This window comes from Python bivittatus, unplaced genomic scaffold (genome assembly GCF_059951505.1).
Source record: "Python bivittatus isolate LINGU-HERP-01145 unplaced genomic scaffold, Pbiv_v1 ctg000690_np1212, whole genome shotgun sequence".
NCBI classification, from domain to species: Eukaryota; Metazoa; Chordata; class Lepidosauria; order Squamata; family Pythonidae; genus Python; species Python bivittatus.
In genome coordinates, this window is record NW_028277096.1 from 18,343,009 (window position 1) to 18,359,708 (window position 16,700).

The following is a 16,700-nucleotide window of genomic DNA, read 5'->3' on the forward strand; positions in this document are numbered from 1 at the left end:
TCTGTCTGCGTGCATATTTTCCCGTTTAGATTGATTACAACGAACTTAAATCGCAGTCGGTTCCACTGTGTTATCTGAATATGTGACCAGTCTGAGTTCGCCTGACATGCTGGCTGGGGAATTCTGGGAGTTGAAGTCCACACGTCTCGCTAAGTTTGGAAAACACATGCCTGTTTCAGAGGCGCGCGTCATGCAAGCCCGGCGGACGGAGGCTGCACGACCTTTGTGGCGCTCGCTCCCTTCCTTCCTTGCAACCAGGGTGCCTTCCGGGGCAACTCTGGCTCCCATCATCCCCAGCCAGCACGGCCCCTGCGATTATAGGGTGGGCGGAGGGTGTCCGTCCGCCACAGCTCAAGGCTGCAACGACTCGCCCTCCCGCAGGTGCTCGCTGCATCCGCTCCGGGCGGGGGCTGCCGGGGACGCTTGGATCTGGAGTCCTTTCTGTGCCGGGGACGCTGGCATCGGGAGTCCCTTCTGCCCTGACCGGAGGGGTGGCTGGGATGGCCTCGGGGAGCCCCGCCGGCCCCGGACCGATGAGCGCAGCAGCCCGCGCGCAGATTTGCTGCCCCGCCCGCGCGAGCGCGCGCCGGCTCTGCCCCGGAAGTCGCTGCGGCGGCCCAGCTGAGGGGAGGCGGCGGCGGCGGCAAGATGGCGCTGCGGCCGGCGGGGTTGGGGGCCGGGGCAGCCCCTACCGTTGCTACGGGCGTCGCGGCCGGGCCGCCGGGGATGGCGAGCGCAGCGGGCGGCGGCGCCGGAACAGCAGCAGCAGCAGCGGGGAGCCCTGGGCCCGCCAGGTAGCAGGCCGCGGAGGGGTGGTTGGGCCGGCACGCAGAGGCTGGGGGGCCAGCGCCCCTCAGGAGGGTCTCGGGGGCTTCCGGCGTGTCCCCGGCTCCATCTGTGAGGGGGGCGTGTCTTGGCCGCTTGGGGAGGGCCGAGGGGGCTGAGACGGCGTGGATGTCCGCTGACCCGAGCGCGGTGGGGGGAGCCCAAATCCAGCCCTGCCTTTTATTCGAGGTGGGATGGGGGGGGGGGGTCAATCCAGTCCGTGCCCTGCTCGCCCGAGTGCAAGGGCGGGTTCCAGTGCTTTCGAGGACACGTCAGAAATCCATCCCGCTCCTACCGGGGGTGAGAATTTCTCTTACACACACAGTTCATGTATGTGTGTGTGTCTATATATGTATATATGCAGTCACACTACTGTAGTAGGCATGTGGATGGATACACCTGCACACGGTGTAGACTTGTGGAAAGTCCATCTGGGTGTTTTGTTGTCATTCACTGGTTGAACATTTTTCTGAATGCACTCAGGCACAGTATGTATAAAATCCCACCCCGTGGATGTGTATGAGTGTATGTTTGTTCATTCAATTTATACGGGCACCCATCCCAGATTCATGACTCTGGCTGGCTAACAATGCCATTAAAACATGTAACAGTAATGTGTGTGTATGTTTGTGTGTGTATGTGTATGTGTATATACACATACACACACACACACACTCTAGGTGAGCATTTTTCTGAATGCATTCAAGCCTGATATATATAACTCCCCCCCCATGAATGTGTATTGGTTTATTTATTCAGTTTATATGGCTGACCATCTCAAATTCATGACTCTTGCCAGCTCACAACAATTAAAAACACCATTAAAAAATATAGCAGTTAATACTGTCTCTCTGTGTCTCTTTCTCTAGTTGAGCATTTTTCTGAATGCATTCAAGCTCAGTACATATGAAATTCCCACCCTTCCCCCATGAGTGTGCCTGGGTATTTAACTTGTATACACTGTTTTTGAAACTGTCAGAAATTTATTAATTTTATTTTCTGGATGCCATCTAAAGAGATAGAATCGATGAGGGATTTCTCTTTCTTTCTTTCTCTCTTTCTCTTTCTCTGTACACAAATCCCCAAAGAAGGAGGTGAGATTTTAAAATAAAACTTTGTTATAAATAAGCAAGAACAGTTTAATGCCCAAGGCAGCTCTTATCCCTTCTTCATGTCAATCAGAGAGAAAGAGAGAGAAGTGAGATTTCAAAATGTGTATGTTTACTTACCTATTGACTTATAGGTTAGATGTTAAGGGAAGGGGGAAATCACTTGTTTGCCCCTGTATTTCCTGTACTGGCCAGATGTTTCCTGATAAGTTGATATCAGAACTAGAGTTTAAACTCTCAGCGCAGGCTCAAGGCTAAATACATCTTAATGTCTTTTAGCCATATAGTTCTCTTTTCAATAATAGAGGTTGATGATAAAAATAGAATGTTGTCTCTTCTTTATGCAACATATTTGCAAAGGAAGTGAGGATTCCAAATCTTTATAGCAATACAGGTAAAGTAAAGACACCTCCCTCCCCCCAGCCCCCACCCCCAGTTGAGTTCAACTCATGGTTTGTATAGCAACACATCCATACAGGGCTTTTTTTTGGTAACACAAAGGAAGTGGTTTGCCATTACCTTCCTCCAGGATTTCTGTGGGTGTTTGTTTTTTACTTCTCAGTCTAACCCAGTGTTTTTCAAACTCTGGCAACTTTAAGATGTGTGGACTTCAACTCCCCAGAATGCTGACTGGGGAATTCTGGGAGTTGAAGTCCACACATCTTAAAATTGCCAAGGTTGAAAAGCACTGACTCTAGCCTTCAGCTCTGGAATTTCCTGGTGGTTTCCCATTCATGTACTAAACAGGCCCAATAGTCACCCATACTCTAGTCACCTCATTAATTGACTACTGTAGTGCACTGTACATGGGGCTGCCCTTGAAGATCAGTTAGAAGTGACAGCTGGTCCAGAATGCAGCAGTGCAAGCAGTAATGAGCATGCCATGATATGTCTGTGTGACACCCTTGCTCTGTGAACTGTACTGGTTGGCTCCTGTGTGTGATTCAAAATGCTGATTATCACCTATAAAACTCTTCATGGGATAGGGTTTGGTTATTTGAGGGACCGCTTGTCTCTGACAGTTTCTGTCCATCTGGAAGAATGGATATGCTTTGAGCCCCCTCTATTAAACAGTGCCGCCTATTGGAGCCTCGGAGACTTGCCTTCTTTGGCACAGCACCTGCCTCTGGAAACAGCATTCCCCCCATTTGGTTCCCACTTTGATGATGTCCTGAACAGTGTTGAAAACCTGGCTATGCTCCCAGGTCTTGAGTCAGGGCAGTGGGTGAACCCTTGTAAGATTTTTTTAAGTTCCATATAGCTTTTCTGGACACATATCTGTTTCTCTGTCTTATATTTCTGGCTTTTTATTATGTAAAGCACCCAGTTTCAGTTGGAGTGGTTTTTTTTTTTTAATCTATGTAACAAATACAACCGTGGCTAGCTTCTGAGACAAAGCTGCAGCTCTTTACTAAGAGATTGAATGATAAAGAACTGTATATATGAATGGGCTAATATGTGGGGCACAGTATGCATATATGTGGGGTATGAATGGGACTCATTTGTTTCTTCAGTTCAATGGCTATGGGTCTTATAAACATACTGATTTCAGTACTGGTAACAGTAACAGTGAGCAGTACCATATTTCAAATTGGTAGGATTAGTGAACTATTTTCCCTGAAAAAACAACATTGTAGTCCTATCCACAGTTAAGCTGCTTAAAATCCCCAAAATTAATTTTAGCTTCTCATCAAAATTCTTTTGAAAGTTCAGCCTACCCTATTGACACATGAGCTAATAAAAGGTTTTGTGGGCAGGTAAGCTTTTGAGAGTTTGATTAATGAATATTCATTTCCCTCTACTATAGAGAAATAGATTTTTAAAAGTATCCAATCTTCGCAAAATGACATTGCAGACTATTATATGTGTAAACAGTGATCAGTTTTAATTAAATACAGTTTAATTAAACACAATCAGTTGCAGATTGTATGTAATTTTATAGGTTCCTTAGCATCAGAAAAATAATAGTTTAGCATTATCTTTTTTTCTTTAACTTTGAGTCTAATTAAATAGAATGTTTTTGTCTTCTGCATAAGCTCTTATAAATAAGTTACTACTTCTTTAGAAAGCCATGTATGTTTAATGATTTGTCCTTTATTTCCTTCCCTCATTAAATGGCAATGGGTAAGGCCAGGCTGGGTTGCACAACACTTCAGATCACCTTTTGTACATACCTGCCTTCCTTTTCCTCCTTGCTGTGGTCACCACCAGCACCATGGGAGTCTCATTCAGATATCAGTAGGGGGATATTCATATAATATGCAGGTGTGAAGTCTGAAATAAGATGGGTTGACCTCTGCTGTAGATTTCATATGATTTATCAAGCTACCCATGTATACGTATGGTTATTAACTTCTGCTCTTTTGTATTCTGAATTAGGTCTGCTATACTAGTAGATCAGCTTTACCCAACCTGCCTGATACCCTCCAGAGATATTGGAGCCTTTGGCTCCTAGAATGAACAGCTAGCATCACTGAAGCAATGAGCATGAAACTGAGCAAACTCAGGGAGGCAGTGAAGGACAGGAAGGCCTGGCGCAATATGGTTCATGGGGTCACGAAGAGTCGGACACGACTTAACGACTAAACAACAACAACATGTGTATACTGGGGTGGGAACTCATTTCTTTCTCTAGTTCATTTGTTAAAGGTCTTGCAAGATAGCTGGCTGGGAATTTGGGAACCGAGTCACCATATTTGGGAGAGCGGTACTTGATTTTATCAGTGGAGAAAGATTTGTTTCCTATAAAAATGTTGTGATGCTTGGATTGATGCGTATGCTCACTGCTCTATGGCTTTAACATTTGGTAGCATTTTACCAGCATTTGGGGGTTGCTGTGTGGTACAATTTAGAAGCATCTGAACAAACATAGTAATCTATCCAAGTATAGAGTATGTTACTTTTCTTAAGCATAAACTTTATTAAGGGTAAACTAAGAATGTGTGGTGGTGTAAGACTGGTCAGAAGACAGAATAAAATAGAAATAGTGTTGGGACAGTCTGATGTTGACCAAGTGGAGTCGAAGTTTGAAGATTTTGCACTGGTTCTCTTTCTGTGGAAAAGAACCAGTGGCCAGCAAGAACTGGTCACTTGAGGAACTCATGTAAGAAATTACTTTTGAGGGGACCCAATCTCTCCTTCCCCCAAATTGGTAATAAGTCATTTAGAGCAGTCATAAATTTTTATGATGCTGATTAATGAATATGGTTGGAATATTATTCAAGATCACTAGACAGTTGAACAAAGAATGTCCATTCATTGTGAAACATGAATCAGAGGAGTGACTAGTCAGTCCGAGAAGGATATGAAATAAAAGGCTGTGACATTTCACACAATCCATGAAGGATGCTTCTGAAACCTGGAGACTCCATGAAATCTTGCTTGACCAACTCTGGTCTAGAGCAGTCTTCCCTGACCTGATATCATCTGGTTTTCCTGGATTAAAGTCCCATTATTTCCCGGGCTCCATGGGAGTTGTAGTCCACCAAAGCTTGAGAGCTCCAAGCTGAGAAAGGTTGGTCTAGAAAGATAGTTATTAAAACAATGGGAGTCCCTTCCCTGGCTATAGTCCAGAACAATTATAAAGCACATCTACTAGCTTCTTAAAAGGAAGAGGTATATCTCTTGAATCTGCCCTTGGACTGAAAAATGGCTGTTTTCCATATTGCAAACTCATGACAAAGCAATCAATAAATAGCTTGAGGTGGATTCAGATGTCTGGTTTTTCCTAACATTGAATAAACTCAGGAACCTTATCAGGTCTAGGATCTAGAGAGAAACCAATTTATACATTTCACTTTCTCATCTTTCAGTCCTTTTAATTAAATTCATTGCATTTTCTCCTATTGAATGACAAAAATCCACACATCGTTTAAATTTTTCTCTACACTCTTCTGATCTGCACATTTTATACACAGTGCTGCCCAATATAAGGCTATTCCTTTTTTCAAGCAGAGCTCATCTTATGAAGTGTTTTTGTATGTTTTCTCCTAATATTTTTGTCCATTTTTTTTAAAATTAGAGAACTGTACTGCAATATTTGTAAAATACCCCAGAAAACCAGTCGCCAAGGAGAAACAGCAGATGAGACAAGTATTTGTCACCTGGGGATTTGAGAGGCATTTGTTTTGCCATTATGGAAACAAATGCTAAATTTTGTTCACGTTTGCTATGTCATAAAATACAGGGAATTAGGACAAAACAAATAAGTTATAATAATCTAATTTTTAAATCAGCAACAGTATAGGAGTGAACTCTGCCTTTATTAATACTTTTTTTGCCTGTCCTGTTTTTACACTTTTCTATAAAGTTTAACCAGAATAAAACATTTCAAGAGCAGTTAAATATTAACATATGACTACTTTTTATTTTTCTGTCTTAAGAGCCAAAATCCTGGCTGACAGTTCTCTCCCAACATGCCATTATTTGCAATTAGAGCTGTTGAACTGAATTTCCTTCCTGTCTGTTAAGAAGGCTGTATGATGTTCCTGGAATTAGTTCTTATTGCTTCAGGCTTTTGTGAAACATATTGCTTATTCTTTTCCTGGCTGCTCAACTTTCATGTTTTTCTAAGGGGTGATTAAAATGGCATTAATTGCATTGCTAGCAATTAATATAATTGCTATCTATAATTAATAGCAGGGTATTGATGTTAGGCTTATGTAGCTTTGGTTAAAATTGCAAAACCCTGGAAAAATGCATTAAAAAAGAAAAGGGAATACATGTATTAAGTATTTGCATATGGTTTCCAATATTCCACGGTTTTTTTTCCCCTTTGGGAAAAAAGAACAGAGAAAAGAAGTTTTCCTTTCCCAACTTTTCCAGTTTCATTTTCCAGGACTCTGCATATCAAGCTATGATAGCTACCTAGTGACTCAACATCAATTAATATTAGGAACTGAGGTTAATGACCAGTAGGTTTTGTAGTTGTACACTGACTTGGAGCTAGATTGCACATAGTCAGAAACGTGGCTCTTTGGGTTTAAAAGGAAGCAAATGGAATTATTTTACATCAATGGACTGAGTCACAGACTGGAAGGATTCACATTGGGTGCCTTGTTTAAGCCATGTTTTTTTCCTAAGCCATAGTGGCTTGGCTGACCTGGAACACTTAAGTCATAAAGCTTAGTTGACTACCCATCCAATGCTTGGATTCATACATTGTGCTAGGTCAGTTAGACAGAGTACTTTTTGGTTTAGCACAATGTGTATCCCTGGTTGCTCATAAATAAATCATCCTGAACACTGTATCTTGGTCACAGTAGCAATAACAGAACATGAAGATTAAGAAAGGTGCAGACTAAATGAGGGGGTGAGGGGATTTGTAAAATATTTGAGAGGGAGGAGGGACAATAAGATAATTATCTGTTGAAAAGAAGGTCAGAAGTCATTTATATATTTCTTAACTTTAGTTTTGTTTTTCTTTTCTTGCACTTTTTTCTTTCTTTTCTTTTTTTTCTTTTGATTCATCTTTTATTATATGAAGATTCTTAAATATACATTTTAAAAAATAAATTCTGTATTTCCCCCCGGTGTTTTCCACAATCTGAAAAAATGCTTACCAATTTTTTCATCATATAGTGTAACTAATGGGATATCCCCCCTACTTCACAAGGGCAGTCATCTGTGTGGAGGATTTTCAGCAAGGGGTGTTCTTTTCCTTAAATGTTTTTTTTTTCTCTCCTCTTCTTGTTTCAGCTTTGTGTTCCCTGTAGCTGGTGGTCTCGGCCCTCAAGGTAAGTAAAAACCGGAAAGGCTCTTGGACTTGAAAGAAGAAGGGTGGGGTATCTTAAGTTAGGTGTCCTGTAACTCAAAACTGTCAATATTGGAGTGGTACTTGAGCTTTTAGAGTTTCACTGTTTTCTACTGTGGGCAAAGTGAGGCTGTAGCTGAAAGATGAGGATGCTGGGAATTGAGTGACTCATCCCCCCCCCCCCGTGCCTCTCTGCTTAAAGACTAGAGTTCCTGCAGTTTTGGGGAGAGAAGCCAAAGGACTTGGCGGCATGAGACTGATTCACCATCAGACTTAACGTTCAAAGACCTTCTCCTTTGATTTTGCAGCTTTAAATCTGCATGGCAATTTAACCAAGGATAATACCAACTAGCTGCTTTCAAACTCTTGATAAAATCCTTGGAAACATCCTGAGAGGTCATGTAGTCCAACCCACTGCTCAGTGCAGGATCTGTTAAAGTGGACACGAGGCTAGCTATCCAGCCAGATTATTGTTGGGAATGAAATAATATAGGAACTTGGCACTGCTTGGAGCACTCCTGCAAGGTAAAGCTGTTGTCTGAGGAGGAAGACCAAGATAGATTGCTTCATTGAAACCCACTCTCAAAACAAGCACCAGTTTTTGAGAAGCAGGAAGATCTGTTTGGATCCCCAGCCCCTTCATTACAGCTGATAGGTTGGCCCAGTTGTATCTTTTCTTGCCCTGAGCATTGTATATTTAGTTGTGGAGTTGATTCAACGTGAACCCTAACCAGTGTTTAATGTCTTGGTGTAGGGATGATTCCCGTGCAACAGCAAAGCTTCCCAATGGTGTCTGTCATGCAGCCCAACATGCACGGCGTGATGGGAATGAATTACGGCTCTCAGGTGCCTCCTGGAACTATGACCGTGCAGGTTTGTGTTGGGTCGATTTGGAGCTGTCTGGCTTTAATCTGTATCCAGACGGTTAACAGTAATGTGCAACCCTTTTGAATTGTTTCCACTTCCATTTTTGATTTCGATTCAGATCAAATCAGCAGACAGTTGCTAACGTATCTTGAGCTTAGAAACATAGCTGCGATGAGAAACGCTGCGTTTCAGGCTCACAAGACTTCCAGAATGCTCAGCGCAGCCTGATTTTACATGCCAAGCCAGGCTGGGTCAGACTGAGAATTGTTCAGATCAAAACCTAGTCATTAGCTAGATTAGGTTAGTGTCAAGTTTAGAGGGAAAGAAACATAGGTGAGGCACGTGGCAGGCTTCACACTCTAGGATAATTGTGGCATGTTAAATATTTTTATTCATATCCTGTTCTTTCTCCAAGGCATGAGGAAACAATCCCCTGAAGCAGAACATCCAAATTTTTTTGGGCCAAGAGCTGCCAAACTACGCCCTCAAAGGTGGCAGGGCCAGTCCAGAAATCTGTCTATTCATCCATTAGATTTGTATGTTGCGGTATCTCCCAAGATTCCTAGCAGTTAACAACAATGAAACCATCGATTGATTGATAATGTGTTGTCAAGTTGTTGTCAACTCTTAGCAATCGCATACGTGGATCCTCTTCGTGACAATCTGTCCCTAACCTGGTCTTTCAGGTCTTCAGTGAAACCACACAATTAAAATAATTAATGTCTCCACTAAAAGTATAAATCTATAAAAGAACATGGAGCAACAATTGTTAGCAATTGACTCCATTTGAAAATGAAATAGAAGAGGTTACAAACCAAATCAAATAGAAAAGTATCAGGCACAGATTAAATACTAAATGAATTGTTTAAAGCTGCAGGAGAAGAGACACTTAAAGTGCTAATAGCCCTTTGTCAGCAACTTTGGAACAGTATGTGATCTAGAGTTCGGAAAAGACTGGTACATAATGAAAAAAAGAATTGAAAGAGACTAAAGCAATGTTTTGCAAACTTGGTAACCTTTAGATGTGTGGACTTCAACTCCCAGAACTCCCCAGCCAGCATGCTTAGCATTCTTCTGCGAGTTGAAATCCACATATCTTAAAGTTGCCAACACTGGACTAACCATTGCATTAATTTGTCAGGCAAGCCAAATGAACAGTCTGGTTTCAGAAAAGTTAGGGGAAGATCACATAGCTAATCTAACAACTAACTAATTAATCTCCCCAGTATTGGGGTAGAAATTTATTTCTTTATTACGTTTATATCCTGCCACAATCCTGAAGGAGTCTCAGCAGTTTACAGCCCAGACAGTAATACCAAAATCAGTTCAAAATTAAAACATACAAGGGTTGAGTTTTCATTAAATGTCTTTGCAATAGACTAGTGAGACTCTGTGCTCTTGAAATTTAAGGATAGCAGCTGAATTAAATTTTTTTCTATAGGAAAAGCCTGCTGTGAGACAAGCAATTGCTGTAGCTTTTCTCTAGCCAATTGTTTAACAAAACTATGCTTGTGTGGGGAATAAGAATTAAGAGCTGTTAATTCTGAACTGATGGATTTCTTATGTTTTGTAAAAACACTGTTATATCTCATAGAGTAGTGTACTATGTTTGTAACATTTTTAGTTTTTATAATTCATATAATTTATAAACATCAAATAACTTGGGCAAATAATGGGCATTTATTTGCAGATGGTGAGACTTCATTACAGGTAGTCCTCACTTAACGACTGTTCATTTAGCTACCGTTTGAAGTTACAAGAGCACTAAAAACAGTGACTTATAACTGTTGCCCGAAGTTACAACCATTGCATCACCCCTGCCATCATGTAATTGCGATTTAGGCACTTGGCAACCAGCTTGCACTTAAAACAGTTGCAACATCCCGGGATCACATGATCACCATTTGCAACCAAAATCAGTGGGGAACCCTGTGATTCACTTAATGATCATGGTGATTTGCTTAATGGCCACCACAAAAAAATCGTAAACTCAGGTTTGGTCACATGATGATTCTCTTAATGACTGCATCATTTAGCAATCTAATCCCAGTCCCCGTTGTGGTCATTAAGCGAGGACTACCTGTTTAAGAAAGTTCACATACATTTTGAATCTCCTGAGACCCACTTTGCTGGATCATTTACCAAGTATTTCTCTCCCTGTCTCTTTTTTGTCATTTAATATTGAATTGCTAATTTTGCTCACAGGGTGGCATGCCCCTAGGTCCAATGCCAACAGCGGGAATGCCATATATGGGACAAAGTCCCTTCCTTGGAATGCGTCCATCAGCTCCTCAGTATACCCCTGATATGCGGAAGCAGTTTGTTGAAGAACAGCAGTAAGTGAGCCATTCTGTTGCAGTTGGTCTTATTTATTATTTTTTTATTAATTAATCCATTTATATAGCTGCCATACCCAACACACGACTCAGGGCAACTTCATCTGATCATGTCTCAAGGACTTGATCCTCTCTCAGGAGACCTTATGCTTACAGCTACCAGATTTGCGCTGCAGAAATCTGGACCACCACTAAGCAGGAGCAGAGAAATATATATATAATATTATTACTCTTTGCTGCCATCTAGTAATTGTCCAGAATCTTGCAACCCAGAACTGATAGGCCTACTTAATCATGAATTAGGATCAGGAGGCAGGACTCATACCTTCTAATCCCTTGTTTGTACATTACCATCCTAGTATTGCCTGTACCTCTGGTACTTGGTAGCCTTGAAATTTGCACCCAGACCTTGTAGGTGTGAAGGAATGTAGGCCTGGCCTTGGGAATTCCAGAAATGCTATTTTATTATAGTCAAGTAGAATAGCAGAATCTTGAAAGCTCTCCAAGTTTTTCTCTGCCCCATCTTATACTAAACAAAATCAAGGTGGAGTTAGTTTGAATGTCTTTCTCACACTTTCCTCCTCCTGAGGACTGTGTCATCTTTTCTCAAAGGTGACTTAGATTGTTCCTGTTAGATTAACAGATTGCCCAAGGCCAAGTCTACGTCCCTTCACAGTAAGGTAGAGTACCAAAGTGACAGAAACAGCAACTAACCATAATGCCTAAATCATGTCTGTAATCAGCACTGATTATATTTTGTAGGAAACGATTTGAACACCAGCAGAAGGTTTTGGAAGAAGAAAGAAAAAGGCGTCAGTTTGAAGAACAGAAGCAAAAGCTAAGGCTTTTAAGCAGCGTGAAGCCAAAGGTAGGCTGTGGCAAATATACTCAGCGGCAAGCCAGTTGGACTGAAATTAATTTCTGTTGAGGAGAGAAATTAAAACAATGAATACAACTTTTAAAAACTGACAGGTATCAGTATTTCAACAAAACAGTATATACCAAGATATTAAATGATAAGCTATTTTTAGATAAAAAGGTTTTTGCTGATCTGGTTTTCCTTGAGGAGTTCCATCGTGAGGAACCAGTTTGCTTTGTTTTGGGCGAGTGATAAATGGTTTTCTAAGATAGCTGAAAATTCTGTTAGACCTGTTTCATAATAGGACATATCAATATGTTTTCAGATGGGCGAGAAAAGCAGAGATGATGCCCTGGAAGCCATTAAAGGGAACCTAGATGGGTTTTCCAGAGATGCTAAACTCCATCCCACACCAACTGCTCATCCCAAAAATGCAGGTATTCAACTTTGAGAAGAGATCTTGGAATAAAAATGCATGCAGCTTTAGGATAAACAGAAACTTTTGGGGAAACCAGCCAAAGAGAAGCATTTATAAATTCTGTTGGTTTCCGTGAAAAAATATAATCCCCTCTTCAGTCATGAACAGCAGGGCTTAAATGTGCTTAATTTTAGTTGGATCAGGACTACAGCCGTATTAGGTTACAGCCAAATTATGCTCAATCAGCTGAGCATGTGTGCATTTTGAAGGTTAGCAGCATTTTCAAAAACCTTCAAAATTTTCAAAAGCTCTGTCAGTATAAGTTGCAGTTGCAGATCCTCATCTTTCAAGAGCATTGAATTTCTTTTTTGTGGTCATTAAAATAAAAACCGATGTCCTCATGAAAATAAAGTGCATACGAAAAGAAGGCAGGCATCGGAAAATAAAGATCTATATTGCCTGTGTGTCAGTGAAAGCTGACTTAGAATATAGCAGCTGGGGTCCTTCTGGGTAAATTCTCAACTTTCTAAAGGAGTTGGTCCCTCTTCTCTCTCTAGCAGGAAGCCCAGTTGTGAATGTGCCGTCTAATTGATAGAAGTCCTCTGTGCTCTCAACATTTGAAACAATGAGAGCCATTTTAACTAAGGCCTTTCTGGGTGATTTTAATGTGTGTGAGAAGCTGGAGTGGGGACCATAGAGAGGAAAGTGCTCCTGCGCCTTCTCCTTTTCACCACTTGCTGAAGAAGCAAGTTATTTTTCCTTTTCAATGGGAAATTCAGAAGCTGCTTGTCTCTTCAGCAGCGCAAGCGAGGAATAACATAAAAATACGGGATTGTGCATCGCTAGGTGCACGGTTCCCTCTCAATACCACCTTGTAGGTCCTAGAAATGGGCACTTTTTTTTTTTTTTTTTAGCAACAAGGCTCGTTTTCCTCCAGGGGTTTCCATCTTGTGTGAATGTACATGTCTGTGTTCATTCCATTTCACAGATCATCCCACACCATCTCATTCTACTGTGTCTGTCTCCCAAACTACTGCTTTTCTTGACGACGAGGAGTTTAGTGACTTTATTCAGGGACCTGTCGAAACCCCACCATTCATGCCTCCAACCTCTTCCCAGGCTTTTCAGTCTTGTCATCCTGCTTCTAAGGCTGGGCAACGGCTTTCAGAGAAGGCTGTGGCCCTCGCTCTCCCTCCAGTCCAGTTTCCTGTAACCTCCATCCTCCAGGGTACTGTGGGACCAGTACCCTATTTCTGTCCTTCTCCGGCTTCACAAAACACTCAGAAAACAGGTAACACACCATGTCTTTCGGGGAATAAAATATACTGGTGCTGAGCCTGAGAACCAACTTTGTGTTTTGCTTTCATTTCTTCAGCTAGGTAGAATTCAAGCGTAGAAGGACAGATGATTTACAGATGGGATACTATCTTACACACATTTAATTTGGAGTAAGTCCATTGACCACAGCGGAACTGCTGAATATGTGTTTGTAGGGAAACTTGTGGTCAGTTTGTTTAGGTTATTATTTTTAATACAAGTATCATCCCACCTTTTATGTGGAAGACACTCAAGACAACTAAATTCAAGGCATTTGCTTATTTTAGTATACCTAGTTTTCTTTCTCTCCTATATAGGTGGAAGTGCCTCTTTTGAAGTGGCCCCTATTGCAGGAACAATGAAGATATTCTCTCCCTCTCTCTAATCCTAAATTCCAGCAGAAAAACAGTACCTCTAATAAATTAGAACCAAAGTTTTGCAGAAAGAACAGCAATCGTAGCCAAGTTGTTCCACGAGAAACAAAATCCAAAATTCACAGTAGGGTTATAAGGATCAACTAAAATGGCATGAAAGAGCATGCTTGCTTTTGAGTTTCAAGAGCTCTTTGTCAGGGAAACCCCCCCCCAAAAACGGGGGGAGAGGAGAAGAGAGGGGAATTTTAGAGCTATATCTGTACTAGGTCATACTGTTGAGTAAATTGTTAACCTTCATGCCCTGAATCTGAGTTTTAACAAATGCAGAGTAGTATTAGGTTGGAATCAGACCTTCCCCAAACTTGCTGGGAAGCAAGTGGAAAGCGAACGGCAGCCCCCCCCGCCCCCCCCAAAAAACACTCTGAGAAGACAAAGGGTCTTTGATTTCCTATATTTTTCAAAGCATTTGCAAAACAGACTTCTGACCTGATAGAGAGTAAAGAAAGAAACATTAACATTTTAAAGTGTTCTAATAGATAGAAATCGATCACGCCAAATTTGCATACTTGGAGGGGTTAGATTATTCTCAGTTACAGTCCTGTACTTTCAGAATGTAAAAAATCCTCTTCACTTTTTTTTAAAGGGCAATACATCTCTCCTCCTCCCTTTTCTTCTCCTGCTGAGTTCTGGGTATGCTCAGTAGTTGCAGAATATTGTGAGTCAGACAGAAAGAAAATATTAAAAGAGGGCCTGAGTTTGGCCCTGAGTTTGCATCAGTGTTGCTTATTTGTAGGGCTGTTGGTACCTTTGTGTTTTCTTTTTGCCTGTGGGATTCAGGAATGGGACAAAGCTCCAAACTGAAGTGATTCAGCAAGTACATCTAATTCCTCCTTTTATTTATCCAGGACATTTCTTAGAAGACAAGCCTTTGCCATGTTGGGCCTTGAGTGAATTTGAGCAAGCTCAAATCAAACTTAAGGTGCCTGAGGTTGAGTTCAGCGCTGCAGCTTCAGCTGTAAATAGCACTGATCCCAAGTTAGCAGCCAGTGGCAGGAAGTCCCTAGGGGCCCTCCCCAAGGGAACCCCCTTTCCAGAGGCAAACAAGGCTTCAGAACAAAACCTGCCAGTTGAAGAGTGTGGTGAGCAAATCTGTTGTTTTCAGCAAGGTGTACGCTGCTTCATTGTTCTAACCGTTTAATGTGAATGCTGGGTAATTTTGCTCTGAATCCCTGCTTGAATAATAACAAGGAAGCATCTTTTATCCTGACTTACATGTAATACTTGCAAGATCTGTCAGTAATGTAAAAACTCAGACTTAACCAGCTTTTTGCATAAGTTTTGAGCCTGTCATCTTTTCCAAGCAAAATGTCATTCCAGTCATGCATGCTGCTGCCACCGCCGCCGCCTCCTCCTCCTTTTTCAATTCTTGCTGTCATTTACCTTGCCCAAGGAGAATTGGCCCTCGTTTGATCCGAACAACTTTCTCCAACATGGCATTCTCCAGATGTGCTAGGACTACCACTCCCAGAATTCCAACCCTCTGGCTTTTTGCAAGCCCAACTTATCTGGAGGGTGCTAGGTTGGTGGAGTTGGCCTAGCAATGATGCAGGGTGAAGGATGTATGCGTTATAGTTGATAATTTATGAACAGAAGTCACATGTCACCCGTGTTGGAAAGGTCACCCATTGCCACTGACTGGCACTAGGCTCGCCAGTGGTGCGTAAGAAACTTTCTTTTGACCCTTATCTTTAACACATCTAAAGTTGCCACCTTCCCACCTGTCTTGTGTTTAAAGGGCTGCTCAGTTTTAAAGATTAAAAAAGCTAAGGAGAGGCAGGAACTTGAAGTTTCCTATTAGCATTAGCAGCAGTCGGCCGGGAGGCTTAACAACCAGCAGAGCAATCACCTGATCACATATTGCAGGTTATTCGTTGTATATCTGTTTTGGTGGTCTTTTCACTTGCACCAATACAGTATGTCAGCATTAGCGCATGCAAAGTTTATGCCATTCTGTGCCCTCTTGTTCTCTTTGATCAGTGTTTCTCAACCTTGGCAGCTTGAAGATGGGTGGACTTCAACTCCCAGAATTCCCCATCCAGCAAGGCTGGCTGGGGAATTCTGGGAGTTGAAGTCCACCCATCTTCAAGCTGCCAAGGTTGAGAAACACTGTCTTTGATCATGCATAAGTTGCGAACCTAAATATATCTCAATTTCAAATCCTTTTTAAGCACACTTACAAAAGATGATGGTTTGGCAATGGTATTTCTGCCTGCTTTAGTTATCTGGCAGCACTTGGACTGCTGAATGGATTGTTGTTGTTGTTGTTGTTTGATAACAATGGCAATAGGCTTGAAAGGGTTGCTGGAATTCAGTGAACCAGCTATTTAATGAGTACATAAACTAACAAAGTCACTTCAGTTATTTCTAAAAGTAGACTTGGAATGGACTTCATAAAATAGGAATGGTTTTTCCAGTTTGGAATGTAAGATTGTATCAAAATAACAGTGAAGTGCCATACAGGTAGTCTTCGACTTATGACCACAATCGGGACTGGAATTTCCATGGCTAAGTGATACGGTTGTAAAGCAAGACATCACATGACTGCATTGCTTAGTGACCGCAATTCCGACAATCCTGGTTGCCATCATTAACTGGGAATCACGGGTTGTTAGCCGAGGACCCACCCCAATCCAAGCCATACTGGGCTTGGTTCCTCCCAGCCCTGAACCTCAGTAAGGTAAGGGACTGCCTCCGACTCCCCCCACCCGCCTATCTCCCCCACTATCTCTGCCCTTTTGGTCACCCTGCACCCTGTCTTGTGGTGCCTCACAGCTCTGGGGCTG

The 16,700-nt window shown here is 42.0% G+C and overlaps 1 protein-coding gene across 5 annotated transcripts in view; it reads left to right on the plus strand.

Annotated features, from left to right (window-relative positions):
- Nucleotides 1–449: 449 nt before the first annotated feature.
- SYNRG (synergin gamma) overlaps nucleotides 450–16,700 on the plus strand; it is a 74,965-nt gene continuing 58,714 nt past the window's right edge. Inside the window, exons 1-9 of one of the 5 annotated variants that reach the window (XR_015798228.1) lie at nucleotides 656–794; nucleotides 4,314–4,545; nucleotides 7,632–7,669; nucleotides 8,441–8,559; nucleotides 10,759–10,889; nucleotides 11,652–11,757; nucleotides 12,074–12,185; nucleotides 13,155–13,457; nucleotides 14,763–14,996. Coding sequence is in view for 2 of the 5 variants with exons in the window: in XM_088152517.1 (XP_088008643.1) it covers nucleotides 649–794; nucleotides 7,632–7,669; nucleotides 8,441–8,559; nucleotides 10,759–10,889; nucleotides 11,652–11,757; nucleotides 12,074–12,185; nucleotides 13,155–13,457; nucleotides 14,763–14,996 (1,189 nt within the window). In the remaining 3 variants the exon portion in view is untranslated. Of the gene's footprint in view, nucleotides 795–4,313; nucleotides 4,546–7,631; nucleotides 7,670–8,440; nucleotides 8,560–10,758; nucleotides 10,890–11,651; nucleotides 11,758–12,073; nucleotides 12,186–13,154; nucleotides 13,458–14,762; nucleotides 14,997–16,700 lie in introns of all 5 variants that reach the window. The other 4 variants (XM_088152517.1, XR_015798229.1, XM_088152518.1 and 1 more) reach the window with 4 other exon arrangements.